Below are 16,272 nucleotides of genomic sequence, written 5' to 3'. Positions count from 1 at the left end.
AGTGTTCTAAAAAAGAAATTATGTGGAAAAAAAAATTCTGTGTTTTCGGAAGGAAAAAATAACACGTGTTTCGCTATGATGAACTCAAGATTTCCCCCCCCCCTTCAATTTTTTTTTTTCGTGCGAGATACAATTGGAGAATCAATGAAAGATGCTGCAATGAGACGGATTTTAAAAATGCTTTTGCCCTTTGGAAAATCTAGAACGATTTTGGTATTTGCGTTATCGCAACTGTCTCAGTTTTTGCGTCATCAGTGCGTGAATATGAGAGTTCACTGTAATTGAGAAATACTCAGGGAATCGAATGACTGAGATTAAAAAACAACAACTTGGAAAATAATAATGATAAAAAATATTTTTTTTTTTTATATTTTCGTTCGTCGATGTGAAAATAAAAAATCTTTTCTTTTAATAAAAAGAAATCGTCGTGATGACAGAATTGCTCTCTGCTAACTTTCCTCTTCTTTACAATATTTTAGATATAAAAGAAATCATCTTGAGATTTTGAGCAATCAGAAAACAATCCGTTTCGCATGTTTCTTCAATCCCAGGAATACGTTTTTGAAAATATCTTCTTCCGTAATCTTGGAAGCCTGACTGAGTAGTTCTCTTGAGTGTGCACTTCTATTCAACCTGAACAATTGTGAAACCTTAATGGCAAAACCTCTAAGAAATACTTTAGCAATTCAGTTTGGGTCAAACAAATCTATGAGGTGGGCACACAACGAGCTGGAAAGATAGACTTTGGTACGGTGAACATAAATCAAAATTCTGGATTTCTATTCAATTTTTGAAGAAATCCATCAGCAGAAAGTCCGTCCACGTGCGTACACTTAGCTAAACTTAAAAATGCAACAACCTAAAGGAATGAAATTTAGCTTTATATTTCATATTCAAAATCGGAAATGCGTAGGAGTCTTTGACTAAATCCGTGAACAAGTTGGCCGTATGTCGGTCTGTTCGCATGCATGTGAACTTGGGTCCGGAACCAGGGGGCACCAATTCGATACCCAGTTCTACCGAAGAATCGCCGTAGAGGGTCTGGTGCACATTAAATTCATCGAGGCCAAAACATCCCCCTGTTTGTGTGCTGTGGAAGTTTGGAGAGGATGGTATAAGCTCAGATGCATATAACTAAACTGAACTATCGAGAACTGAAGCTGTCAATTATTTAATTAACATAATATGCTGACTGTAAAACGGTAACAAGCTTTGAACCCACTGAACAGAGGAAATGAATCCAAAATGCTTGCGATCTTTACTTCATTGCACTACCAGATGCTTGTATTTTGTCACCCTAAGCACATTATGATGCCCTCTTGTAATAAGATGGTCCATTTGGTATAACATATCAGCACAGTTTTACAAGGTTAATGGTTTATTTTAGATTATCAGCCTTTTCATTTCTCCTCCAGCCCAACCGGCCGAGTAAACCAACACTAGTGGCTGTTTCAAACGAGGGATTTAGAATGTAAAGGATGTTCCTTGCTTTACATCCTGCACACACCGTTTCAAATAGAAATCGGCCCACCCAATACAGAATTTGCACGGCGGTTTTGTAGGAAACGATCAATCGTTTTATTTATTAATTTTGAGAATACATGTTTGATTTAATTTATCTGTTATGACTCCATAATGTCTGGCATCCACATTTATACACACTATTAATAAAGCATATGTTCGGTTTTATTATTATTTTATTAATTAAGTAAATGAAACGTACAGGAACTTGATTCACTTTACTCGATGAGGAGTGAAAATTATCCTAACATTTTGCCATTCATAGAATTTGTATTTTTTATCTACTCATTTATTTGGCTTTTGGGAAAGTACATTTTTTTAATCAGCCTACCTGTGATTCTTCTCGTCCAGCGCGTGCCTTCTTATAAAAAATATAAAAAGAAAAGCTGTTGTTTGAAATACTATGTCCCAATGCTTTTTGATGGAGTGATACATTTCCTTTGACAAGAAAAATATTCCGAAGATAAAAGTAATTTTATTTTGAAAGCGCCTTTATTTGGCAAGTCTGGACCCCGCTAGAAATGATGACTCATTATTCACCCATCAAGTTATGGCCATGGGGATTCATACCTTCACTGTTACTTAGCAAAATATTGAATGTGTGTCGTTTCCTCCACACAGTCCACATCGAAATCCGCGTGTGTGCGTGTTTTAGTTTCTTTCTTGAGAATCATATAAACCGTTGTTTAAACTGAGATATTTGACTAATCAGTGTCTACTTTGACGAAATCTGATGAATTTCTAAAGATCCCAACCTGTGTTCTAGAAATGACTGGTTATATCAAGTGTATGCATTTCAAATGAAATGACAGAAGAACTCTACATAATGGATCTCCAATACTCCAGATAATTTTGAGGGAGGAGGGGGGAGAGAGAGAAATCCACAAACAAAACATCTTCCAGAATAGAAACGACGAAAAAGCTGACTTTGATTGAGCTACATATATCTAGTCCTTATCGAGATTTGATATATGATCGAATGACTCAAATTTTTTTATCTGTCTTAAAATTTAAATCTTATCCTCATTTTTGCCAGTTGAGTTTTGGGCCTAAAGCTGCCTGAATGCATTATACAGCAAAATATAGATGCTCCAAAATTTGGGAGAAAGAGATGCCACGATCTTTGAGGGTTTGTCGCGATATGTTCGGAGGATTCCCAGACAGGGTAATGAATATTTGGTGATATATCATCTAAGCGTGACAGAATGCCTGTTATGGAAGTCCGTAGAGTAGCTCGATCATCCGGATTGGGATCAAATGACTGCACTTCTGCTATGTTTCCAGAAAGACAGCACCGGATGAAGGAATTTATTATTGACTTGTGAATGCTAAATGCATTATCAATTCTTTTTTATTATTATTTTCGAATCGAGTTTAAACTTTGAAAACGAATGCTGTTTTCCTTCCAGCTCATCTGCTCCCGAAAGGGCCGAGACCCTCATTATCGGTGGCGGGGCCGTAGGGACGAGCATCGCCTACCACCTGGCTCGCCTTGGAATGAGAGATGTCCTTTTGCTCGAGAAGTCTGAACTGACAGCCGGATCCACTTGGCATGCAGTAAGCATAAATATTTTCTTCGCGTCACGTGCAGGTGGCGTGTGTATGAGTAACGAGAAACTGCAGTACCATTGCATATTTCAATGTACAAACTAAATTGCAATTTGATTTTGCAGATTGTATTTCATTTCATCAGTAATGTAACAGAATTATTTTTCTATTTGTTGGAGAAATAATATCCCTCACTTCGTTTCGTGGAGGAAATATATATATTTTCAAGGTTTGTCATTTCACTCAGTTCTGATTTTGATCTACTACGCATGCGCAGTAACAAGGCAAAAGTTACTTTTGCGACACTTCCTAAAAAGAAGAAGAGATGAATACAATAGATTTCCAGATATATTATTGTAGAAGTGAGATTTTCTGCGGTCCTGAAATTAGAAACAATGATAATGAATAAATGAATGATAAATAAGAAAATAATTTAAAAAGTCGTTCAATAAAAAAATATGTTTGATGAGTTGAATAATTATTTTCATGCATTCACTTTACTTCGTAGTATTTTATTTTTCAGCTGTATTTGCGCAAACAAAATCAGCCTGCAGCCGATTGAACCAATGAGTCCCACACTTAAGGGATGCCCTCCCCCCCCCCTCCAGAAACGCTAAGTTTTTGACACTCAGATCAGTTCAATGGCATTGCAAAAAGTGGATGAAGGAAGACAAATGGCCCAAGGCATTTTCAGAGGGTGCAAAATGGAGTTAAAGAGTTTTAACTCAATTTTTTAATATTATTTTATATTTCTCAATTTTTTCTTAAATATACTTTATAGCATATATAATATACGAAAAAAAAAATATTGAGATCCTTAGTAAATTCCACCTAGAGTGTTTGATGAATCTTCACATTTTAGATTTTTCTCAGTTAGGAAAGAAAAAAAAAATGTATAATTTTTGTGGAATGAAGTCGGTGCGACACAATACATCAAGCACAACCGATAATATATTGATATGTTGTCATAGCATCGAATCTGCAGGTATCGATGAATTTTTGTTAGGAAATCTGTTACTGTGTGCATGCTAAATCAAAAATGTAAATAGTTTAGTACAGAGAAAGATTCAGTTTAGCATAAGATTCTGATTAATAATGTCTATTTTGTAGGCAGCCTGTTGCCTGTGGGTTCAAAACTAAAATGGATGGATTCAATTTACCATGGAAATTAAAACAATAAAGTTTGTTTTATAGGAAATCTCTTGCCTGTAGGCGTAACAGATAAAAAAAATAGTAAGGTGGTTGGTTTTGTGTGCTTTACTGGCGCAAGAACCGTATTTGGCTATACTGCGCCAATTAAATGGTAAAAGTATAAAAGATATTAAAAACACACATTTGTTAAATTAGCTCAGATGTGTAGAGATAAAATTGTATAAGTATGATGTAAAAAATGTAAATAATAGTTAGAAAGACTCCCTTTAGAACATGATTTGTACTATTTTGTAGATTTGTTCAATTTAATACTTGGTTTCATAATGAATGATTTGTATCATATTTTGAATCAAAGAATCGATTGTCTGTCAGTCTGCATGTTCACATGTAAGTGCAAACTATTATTGAAAAATTTAACATCAATAGGTAAAATTTGTAGTGGTTTTTTTATGTCTAAAATTCTGAATAAAATTTTGATTTCTATTTGATGAAAATAACTTTTTACACAGTTATTTTCACTATACTACGAAATATTACTTCACCTAGAGCAAATATACCAGAAAGTAGAACGTTCCTATTGGTTTCTTTCCCACTGCCCATTTTTAGATTCGTTAGGTCAAATTAAATTGTTTGCAGAATATAACTTTTCCTCCTCAAGCTGACCGTGCGTGTGAATTCTTATGAACAGGAAGGAAGGAAAATTTTTATGACATGGTTAAAAGTTTTAATTTCGAATTCAAATTGAATATTAAACTTCTTTTGACAGTGAATGAGTCAGAGGCCATTTTCTTTTTCAGGCCGGATTGGCAGCCCTGTATCATCCGGGCATCAACATGAAGAAACTGCATTACTACAGCATCAATCTGTTCTCTCAACTAGAAACGGAAACAGGACAGGTACGGATTCCCATGTTTACTTACATGTATTTATTTACCTTCAACACGCGTAGATGCCTTTGGTGACTAGCTGATGCGTCGTATAGCGTGGTTATATTTAATATAAGTAAAATCCTTTAAGCATAATCTCATACCCCCGATTCCGTCAAAGCGTCAGACATTAAAGCGCCGTTATTTCAATTGTTTGACATATGCTGTGTTCATTCTGTGCATGAATAGAATATCCACACCTTTAAAAGCGTCAATCGCGTACATCTATCATCTAACTTTCGCGATATTTTAACTTAATTGTGTGTGTTTCGCCACGAAAAATACACAGATAGTAACCCACTGGCTGCGAAATTCTTTAATATCCTTATTTAGATGCAATGTTTGCAAATAAGTTCAAATATTTTTCAAAGAAAATGAACTGATACTATATGTTACACGATAATAATATAATATAATAAAAATCTGTAAGCGCGGGATGCAACAGAAAATGGACTCATTGCAAAACGTGAAAATGGCGGGGTTTTCAGCTGGAGAGTTAAAGATCCTTCTTCTTTAACTTTCAACAATGTAAGAAAATCATGCGATTAAATATTTGGTGAAACATTAAACAGGGTTTGAATATCATGCAGCAATATATTCTGTTTTTGCAAATTCAGGAGCAAATCTGGAAACTGTTAATATTCAGGAACAATTTGCACATCTATTAAATGGGTATCATTAAAAAGTCAATTTTTAGCAATTGAACGGTGTAAAATTTATTTTATGCAATAAAAAGATCAGAAGAAAGTAAATTCGGCTTCATTTTTAATGAATTAAAAGATAAATAACTCATTACATTTTAAAATAAATCCCTCTGAATGGCACTCTCCAAGATATATATGTAGCAAATGTGTCTGCCGTAGATCAAATGGCCTGGCCTCTCGAGTGCTAAAGCATAATTATTTTTATTGTTAGTAGAAATAGAGATGTGCCTTTTCTAATCGTAGCCTCATAAATGATTTCGAAACCACTTGAAATAGGTATATATTTCCCTAATGATGTAAAGAATAATGTACATAAAATGTATCTATGAAACATTGAATATACTAATGAAAAAAATTGCAAAATCTAAAACTTTATATTTTCCTCCGATTATAGTATTCATGTTTAGTAAAATATACTTGTCATGCTGCAATTCAAGTAAAAAACGTTCCAGTTTCCTGCGATTAAAATTGACCGAGTTATGAAGTTTGGATTATCTATATATTAGAAGATTTTTGACCATTTCAATGCCCGTCTAGAACAACGTCAGTCAGTCAATGTATAGCGTTCCCTGGAAACTACCATTTATGAGTCTTTAAATACAGAAATGAAGAGCTTCATCATTCGGCAGGCTTTGGTTGCAAAACAGAGGAACTCTTTATTTTATTTATTTAATTTTTTTTTTGCTTAAAATTTTAATGCATATTGTTTACTAAATGTGATAAATAATACCGAGAAATTTGACAAGAAATTTTATTTCCGGAGTTTTTTCTAAGATATGTTTATTGATGGAAAATAACAAAAATATATAATTTCTTTTATCATTGGAAGCCTTTTTCAAACTGAAATTGACTGTCTGCTTCTAACGAATTTCACATTAGCTCTTGGCCCGCTGTACAGAGTGTACACCTCTTGTACCCTCCAACAATAAAGGAAAATTAGCGCATGCTCGTGCGTGTATGTGTGAAGACAGACCGTTTGATCTAAGGCTAACAAATTTGGCATTGGAGGGTTAGAACGTGCACCTCGTAGTGTCTTTCCTTGATATAATCCGAGAGTATTTTGGCACATAATTAAACACTATTTTAAAATTTTAAAAAAAAATCTGTATTTTTACAATTACAATTCATTTATTTTACATAATTTTACATAATTTGCAACAATGCTTTCAATTGTTATAATGAAATATAAACAGTCTTAATGAAATATAAACAGTCTTTATGGTTTCATCAAATATTTAATTACGAAATTTTCTTACATCACTGAAAACTAACGAAGAAGGATTCAGTTTATTGTTTGGGCAGTTTATTATGCAGAATGAAAAATTGAATTTGCGATATCATGAACATTTAATTTAGTTTAGTTATATTAACGTCCCGTTTTAAAGCAACATTTGACTTATTTTGTGACGGACATAGTAATTTTAAGTTTCGATTGGACGACACTTTAACTGATACCCCCCTCTCCAAACTTCCACACCTTGCCAGTGGGAGGACGTTTGGCCCCGACGGATTTAACGTGCACCAGACACACTTCTTCTGTGGATCGGGTTCTTCCATGGAATCGGGTCTCGAACCTGAAATCCTCCAATTCGGACGCCGTGACTTTACTACCAGGTAATCGCGGTCCTAATATCGTGAAACTGAACGTTCGTTAAGGTTATTGAGTAATCAAGTAGCTACGTTTTCAGTGGGTTTGTGGTGTGGTGGGATATAACTCTTTTAGAATGGTCCACGTACTCAAATAAAGAACAGTTTAATAAAATATCGCTGTCTGATTTCTATCACAATTCGATACTTTACCCAAGCACCGTCCCTCCCACTCTTCTTAGAGGGCATAGAATGATTGCTTTTCAAATTTATCAGCTGAATTTAAATTATTCAAAGATGCTGAAATTCGCGATTAAAAAATGTATCTAAATTCCCCAAACATTCTGTGAATTTCTTCATTGCATTACTAAGGTAGCACATTCCGGAACAACTGGTGTTATCTGCTTAAATGATTTTTTTAAATGCCAAATAATTTATAAATATTTTATTGACGAAGCTAAGAGCATCGATTCATGCATGAGATGTTAAAATGAAATGCAACCAATATTTCTAGAGAACGACGGCTTTATATCAAAATGAAAGTTTGCTAACTATACCTGAATTTCAAATTCAACTAATAAGAATACTTAGTATATACCAAATGAAAATGTAATCTTGAAATTATACTTTGATACGAAGCAATTTTTTTATCTCTGATGTGAAATCATACGTTTCATAACAGAGATTTCTAATATGGTGAGGTGTGACCAAAGCTCTCTACTGTTTTCAGTCTATCTACACTACTTGTTTGTTTGGCGGGGGGGATTTTCTCGAATGTCAAGAAAAGAATATTAGCTGATTCTTTGATAATAGCTTATTTTTGATACTCCAAACTTGCTGTAGCTAGATAAAGTGCCTCACGTGAAAATTTATATATGTTTCTCCAGTCTTAACAATCAAAAAACTGCAGTCATGAAATCAAACATACTTTTTTCTGTAATTCATTTTTTTTTTTTTTTTTTTTTTTTTTTTTTTAGTATTGAGTGCATTTTTCTAACTAAACATTTTGCCCAATCACCTTTGTTTTTTAAGTTATTTTTGTAACTTCGACAGGGACTCTGAAACCTGTCTCAATAAATTTAACATAATCACTTTACTGTAGATACTCGTTACATCCCTGGCTATACGATATGGCATTTTGAATTCAAACGGGTAAATAGACTTTAGGGATCATTGTCGAAATCATCTCATAATCAGTTAGGGAAAAAAAGAATGAAATGGAATTTAAAAAATAATGTTGATATAATTTCTATGCTGAAACTTTTCATCGTCCACCTTAGGATTCCATTTCAATAGACTGATAAGATAATAGGGCAGTGTTGCAAATAAAGATAAAAGTTTTTAAAAAAAAATTATAAAAAGATCGATAAAATAATTTTGCTCGTGGCTCTTCAAAAAAAAAAAAAAAAAAAAAAAAAAGATATTAAAAGTTAAAGGGGAAAAAAGAGAGCATTAGAACTTCTAATCCGAAATATAGCAGAGTGATAATATTTTTGGTTTGAATCGTCTACCTTTATTTTAATTTTAAAATTTGCTTTTAATTATATGGCGGAAATAAGTGCATACGAGAATCTTTACTTAATTAAATCACAACCTGTATAAATATAAATGTAGTAATAAGTAAAATACGCTTAAAAATGTCTTTAGAAATGTAAAATGAGATTTAAAAAGTACTGTACAGAAATAAAATGACGATCCCTCTTGTATTTTAAAATAGTGAAGAAAGGAATTTTGTGCTATAATACGATTCGATGAGGTAAAATGTTCCGATGATCCGACGAGGGAAATGTAATGGAGATAAAATGTTTACATTTCGCTGATAAGAATCTAATTAAAAATTAGAAAACGCGTCTGTCAGGGAACATCTTTTGAGTTCTTTGGAACACCTATTGTCAAACAAGTCACCATGTGCCACTGATAATAAGTCTTAAGGTCTGCTGTAAACAGTCTTCTGAACGATTTTTGCATCGGCAAGACTACATTTCCCGAATAATGACAATCCAGCTTATAAACATTGTTATATTTTAAAAAAGACATTTATTATGCTTGTTTGAATTCATTTTCTGTCATTTTAAAAGGTGATCTAAAAATTGTGCTCTCCGATTAAAATCAACCGATGTCAAATGGTATAATTTTTTTATGTTAATTAATCGGAAAAGGACACGAAAAAGTGACTTAAATCAGATGAAATGAGCAATAGGGTCATTGAAAGAATGATGCATTATGCAAAAAGAAGAACGATGAACGCCATTTATTAGAAACACGTATTAGGTGTAAATCTAATTCCTGGCCCTTTCTTATTTACGCGACTGATGAATCGAGCAAATGAAACTGAAGAAAACATGAAATATAAATTATTCATTATCTAGTAAAAAGAATATTAAGCAATTACCTTTTAACAGCGACAGCTTAACGAACGCTTTATTTACTGCACATCTTTCGAATCTGGTTCCTCAAACCGCTCGGCAATAATGACATATTGAGTGATCTGAAGAGGTACTGAGTACAGAAAATCAATTGAGTGGAATTTGGGGTTTAAGACATTTTTGCACTTTAACCGGCGAAATGTAAATTTAGCGAACCACAGTAGGATTTCACATTAGCCATTTCGTATTAGCCATGTTAATTTAATGTTGTGCCTGAGAATGATCAGTTTTCATAATCATGAATGAAATATTTCGTTTTAAGGCCATATTTGAGGTATTTCGGAAATACTCTATTTATCCTTCAGGTTTTGAATCTCACCGACTTGTCAGGGCAGAAAAATGGATCATGGAGTCCGGTAGTATGCACTCGTATGTGACATTTATGGAAAAAGGGATGCTGAATTAAGTATTATGATTCCTGATAATTAAATTAATTGATAAAACGTTGTTTGAATTCAGCATTATGATTCCTGTTAACAACTTTTATAGAAAGAGAAATTCAGTTTAGTTATGTTAACCTTTTCGTATACAATGACGAGTCTGATTCTCGCGTCGAATTACTGCATTTTTAATTTTAAACCTGTAACTCAATGAAAGTATTAAATAAATTAAAATGCGAAAATCACTTAATAATGCTATAGTAACTCAAATGCATTTATATTATTATAGGAATTAAAATAACAGTAAATGTACCAAACAGGATGTGGCATCTAATGAGGAAGTTAAATAAATTCGTAGATCAAAGGGTTAATGTTAAATTTTGAAAAAAAAAAAAAAAAAAAAAAACGTGAGGGCTATTTTGAGACGGGTTTCACATTTTTGAGTCGCTGTGAGGTGAAGTGGCTGAGCTCGCATTCCTCTTTTCAGGTCTCTGAGGCACACAAAGATGTTCTACACTAGATGCTGAATTAACTATCAGCCCATACATACGACAGATCTTTGATGGGTTTGGGTCTCGAATCTGAAATCACCAGGTGACAGCTCTGTCTGTAGAAAGAAAAGATATTGAAGTTCACTGTGATTAATTCGGCACTCTTTTACTTGCAGTCTTTGAGTTTTCACAGACCGGGGAGCATCCGGATGGCGACGACAGAAGAACGGATGCTAGAATTCAAGTACCAGATGCAAAGGCAGGGCTGGCAACAGGCACCTCAAAAAATCATCGGTCCCGAAAAGATTTCGGAACTGTTCCCTTTGCTGAACATGGATGGGGTAAGCATACTTATTAGTGGAAACTCATCTAAAAATATAAATTACAGTGGAACCTCGCTGAACGAGATCAATTCGTTCCCGAATCTCAGATGTAATGCGATTCGCTATTTTCCCCATAGGAATTCATGTAAAATGGAATAATGTTGGAAAAAAATTCAAACAAATTTATAATAATGTAATTTATTATTTATAATGCACACTTTTTTTTACAAAAAACATTGTCTTTGGCTACGCTTCAAAATTTGACAAAAATGACTTTCTTCAAAGAATTTTTAGCGTACATGTCTACTACAAAACAATGTTTAGCAACGTATAATGGCATAATTTCCCATTTTTTCATCATCTCCCTTGTTTTATTGGAAAGTTGTTTTTCTGTAGCATCTGTCATCATTGCTTCTTCTCTTGACCGAATCACAGTCGCAGTTTTTTATTGTGACACAAAATATTGCTACGTTAGTTCTGGATGCCTTCTTCCACCAGCATATAGATGTCTTTGCCATCCATCTCTAGCCTCATAAACTTGGCTAGAAACAAAATCCCGCCGTTTGAGGCTTACAAGTATTTGCTGAAATCCCATTCGACAACGTTATCTGGCAGAAACTTCTTCCATGCTCTTCAAACAAGCGCTCAACACAGACTGATGCAGGTCATTCTAGTATCTTACCTTAATGTGTCTTCTCCTCACTCGCACTGTCGATAGGCGGGTCTTTTTTTACATTTTGTTTCGCTGGTTATGCAAGCAGTTTGTTAACCGAGTTTTCACTGTAATAAAGATTATAAATATTTTATTTACAAGTGAAAACCATTTTTACTTATTATTACTTTTTGGTACGGAAGACCACAAAGAGGAGATGGCTAAAAAATAGATTTAGACAAGCCACGCTTCCAATAAGTGCTATGAAGTTTTTATCACATTATAGTGGAGTATCACAAATCATTATTTTTCTTCAGATTATAGGTGGTTTGTATAATCCTTACGATGGACACATCGATCCCTACTCGTTGACCATGGCGTACGCAAGTGGTGCCAGGAAGTACGGTGCCACTATCCGCCTGGGGAGCCCAGTGGAAGGTTTAAAGCTCCGGAATGATGGGGCTTGGGATGTGGTGACGTCCCAAGGCACAATCGTAGCCAAGAGAGTCGTCAACGCTTCAGGTGCGTCCGTTTTCGCATTTGACATTTTCTTATTTATCCGTATAGAGAAAATACTGTAACGGTGAAAAAAATTCGAACTTGAAATTCTGGCGAATCGCCAAATTTTAGATCAACAAAAAATTTTGGCAGAAAAATTTGGGATGTGTTTGCGAACGCGATTACGCAAAACACGCTTTGGGTTAAAGAAAAAAAAAAAAAAAATGGTGTGTGGACTCGGGAGGAAATATGCGGATTTGTATAAAATTTTGAATGAAAGCTGTTCAGTGAAGAAGTCTGTTTGACTGTTCGATTACAAGTGAAGCCACTTACTCCAAAATAAAAAGAGCTAGGTAGATGAAATTTGGTACACATGTTTAGCATCTAAAATATAGATTCTTATCAGATTGAGAGCCCAACTTGTCAAAAGGTTAACTATGCGGGCCTATTCTTTCACAGGCATGCAAACACAATAACTAATAGATGGAATAATTTAAATCAATGAAATTCCTTATCATAGGTTGATTCTCTGTCTACACTTGTTATCCTCTTGTAGTTCCGTGCCAAATTTTGGTTTTATTCGGTTGTAAAAAAGCGTTCAAATTGCATATTCACCTGACAAATTGAGTGGAAACGCCAGATTCACACTAAAGATCTGTATTTCGTAATTATTGCCCGCTAGAGCGTTTTATCTAGAGTGCGTGTCCTTTTAAGTAAATAAATAAGCTTTTCAATTTTGATCATTTCTCAATTGTACATATTCAGGTTTTTGGGCTGAGGAGGTCGGGCGATTGTCGAATACAGAACTTCCTCTGGTACCTGTAGAGCATCAATACATGATCTCGAAGCCTCTGAAGGAAGTCCAGGGACTGAAGGTAAGCTTTTAGAAAAAATGTACGTAAATGTAACATTCTAGAACATTAAAGTTGTGTAACTGTTCGGCGCTTCTTTGAAGTGATGTCACCTTCACACTCATTTATCGTTTGGTTTCTGACTTTTCATTCATTAAAAGCTTCAGATAAAGCTACTAATTTATCGTTTGGCTTCTGGTTTTCAAATGAAACGATAAATTATAGCTAAATGATCAATTCATTATCTGACGCCACAAAGAATCGCGAAAATATCATGCGGTCATTTTGAACTTTTTTATGTTCTCTTGTAATACGCAATTAATTATGTTCATTACCTAACGATTTTTTGTGTGCATTACAACAGCTCTTTTACGACTTCAGCCGCACTCCTACGAACTGCAGGTGTTTCTCAAAGAATTTGTAAATATTAGAATACAGTATTAAAATAGAGCTGCATTCACTGGGTTTTACCACACATGCAGTAGCTTCCAGAATATTTCAGTGACAGCGACAGTTTCTCAAAGAATTTGTAAATGCGCTGTAAATATTAGAATACAGTATTAAAATAGAGATGCATTCACTGGGTTTTACCACACATGCAGTAGCTTCCAGAATATTTCAGTGACAGCGACAGTTTCTCAAATAATTTGTAAATGCGCTGTAAATATTAGAATACAGTATTAAAATAGAGCTGCATTCACTGCGTTTTACCACACATGCAGTAGCTTCCAGAATATTCCAGTGACAGCGACAGTTTCTCAAAGAATTTGTAAATGCGCTGTAAATATTAGAATACAGTATTAAAATAGAGCTGCATTCACTGGGTTTTACCACACATGCAGTAGCTTCCAGAATATTTCAGTGACAGCGACAGTTTCTCAAAGAATTTGTAAATGCGCTGTAAATATTAGAATACAGTATTAAAATAGAGCTGCATTCACTGGGTTTTACCACACATGCAGTAGCTTCCAGAATATTTCAGTGACAGCGACAGTTTCTTAAAGAATTTGTAAATGCGCTGTAAATATTAGAATACAGTATTAAAATAGAGCTGCATTCACTGGGTTTTACCACACATGCAGTAGCTTCCAGAATATTCCAGTGACAGCGACAGTTTCTCAAAGAATTTGTAAATGCGCTGTAAATATTAGAATACAGTATTAAAATAGAGCTGCATTCACTGGGTTTTACCACACATGCAGTAGCTTCCAGAATATTCCAGTGACAGCGACAGTTTCTCAAAGAATTTGTAAATGCGCTGTAAATATTAGAATACAGTATTAAAATAGAGCTGCATTCACTGGGTTTTACCACACATGCAGTAGCTTCCAGAATATTCCAGTGACAGCGACAGTTTCTCAAAGAATTTGTAAATGCGCTGTAAATATTAGAATACAGTATTAAAATAGAGCTGCATTCACTGGGTTTTACCTCACATGCAGTAGCTTCCAGAATATTCCAGTGACAGCGAACCCTTGTGATCGAATTACATGCTACTACTTATTTGCTACTTCCAACTGTCGCAGCACAGCAAAAATTTCGACAATAACCATGCGCAGTCCAATATTAATTTTAATAAATATCTACTATGATAGATTGATCTTGATGGGAATAATATTTTAATAGAACCTTCCCAAGGTTTCAGGAGAGACCCGACTTGGGGAATCAATATGCTGCGAGTTCGCTGCTTCGACAGAGCAGATGAAATTCACGGTCACTTTAAGCCACGCAGATGGTGTGGTGACCTTTACGTAGATCCCTTTAGTGGATCACGCCTCTTTCGCTTTGATTCCTTCGGTACATGCTTTGCAAGAGTATATCACCCGTACTCTTCTTCATGCAACTCATCGCATTCTTTGACCCTCTGGTGTCCATTCGAACTGGCATGGGGTTGTGAAAATGGAGGGAGGTGAGATGCCCAAATACTGATTAGAATTTCAATCTACAGGACGATAAAATGGATTGGTAAGAAACGGACTGCGTTAAGGGGTCAAATGTGTGTGGCATCTGGTGATAAAATTCTGATGAATCCTGTCTGGTGGGTCAAACAGTAAACTCTTCTTAGCATTCTAAGAGCGATTTTATAGGCTTTTAAAATATATGAGATTTGCCTCACTCTTTACGTACCGAATTTTATTTCTCATTATTTTGGAATATATCATTTTTAATGATAAAATTTAAAGCTATTAATCTTTAAAATACGTCGATAAAAATATTATGCGAATTTTAAGATGTTCCCAGTTGAAAATATTGCCCACTTCTAACTTCTCTCCATGCCCCTGCGACTATAATCTTAACGATTATTTAAACAGTTGGGTGGACATGGAGAGTGAGAGTTGCAGATGGCTAAGCTAATGATGTGGAAGTAATGGTGATTAAGCTGATGATGTGGAGCTGATGTTGGCTGAGTTGTAGTTGGCTGGGTTAAAGAGTTTTAGGCTGCAGTGGGTTGCATTGGAGTAGGCGAGCTGAATTCGGTTAGACTGGTGAGGAGCTGACTTGGCTGGGTTAGAGCAGGAGTGGTTGGTTTTAGGTTGGGTTGGAGCAGGGATGTCATGGGCTATGCAGGACTGAATGGAGTTGTCTGAGCTTGAGGATGCGCTGTGTTGGTGGTTGGAGTTTCCGGGCCTGGGTGGGAGTCTTGTCGTGCAGGTGGTGAGATGGGGTTTCCGATGTTATAGGAGTGGTGGTCAGTATCTGAACAGCTGTGGCTCTTCATGCAGGAATGGAACCATTTTTCTGATCTTGGCCCTACTGAGAGAGTTATCTGCTACCCTGGAGAGCCAGGCCTGTTGAAGGTTAGCTGATGGTTTCGTTAGGTGATAAGATGTAGTTAAAATGCATTCTGTTGTGTAGTGGAGTGGTGACCCCACTTCGCCGCAGGTGCAGTAAGGTTCGTCTGCTAAATTGAACCTTTTTAAGTAGGTGGGAAATGGGCCATGGCCTGTGAAGAAGAGAATTTCTTCCCTTCTCCAGGGCGTAAGTTGTTGAGTGGCTTTTGGAAGAAGCTGGTAGATGAGTCTTCCAGTTTCGCCATTGTCCCATTCCGTTTGCCACTTTTCCAACATGGTTCGCCTTAGACTGGACTTTATGAATGAAATTGGGTATGGTTCGGGCTGGATAGGGCTGTCTGAATCAGCAGCTTGTTTGACAAGTCTATCAGCTTTCTCATTAACTGCATATCCGGCGTGGGCTTTAATCCAGGATATCTTT

The 16,272-nt window shown here is 35.3% G+C and overlaps 1 protein-coding gene across 3 annotated transcripts in view; it reads left to right on the top strand.

Annotated features, from left to right (window-relative positions):
* The window catches only part of LOC129961803 (dimethylglycine dehydrogenase, mitochondrial-like), a 109,410-nt gene that overhangs the window by 60,356 nt on the left and 32,782 nt on the right, over positions 1-16,272 (top strand). For all 3 annotated transcript variants that reach the window (XM_056075374.1, XM_056075373.1, XM_056075372.1), the window contains 5 exons: positions 2,931-3,078; positions 5,019-5,117; positions 10,912-11,076; positions 12,028-12,232; positions 12,974-13,083. In XM_056075374.1, the coding sequence (XP_055931349.1) occupies positions 2,931-3,078; positions 5,019-5,117; positions 10,912-11,076; positions 12,028-12,232; positions 12,974-13,083 (727 nt within the window). The remainder of the gene's footprint in view (positions 1-2,930; positions 3,079-5,018; positions 5,118-10,911; positions 11,077-12,027; positions 12,233-12,973; positions 13,084-16,272) is intronic.

Source organism: Argiope bruennichi, chromosome 2 (assembly GCF_947563725.1).
Source record: "Argiope bruennichi chromosome 2, qqArgBrue1.1, whole genome shotgun sequence".
Classification (NCBI taxonomy): domain Eukaryota; kingdom Metazoa; phylum Arthropoda; class Arachnida; order Araneae; family Araneidae; genus Argiope; species Argiope bruennichi.
This window is presented reverse-complemented; position numbering and strand designations above follow the sequence as displayed.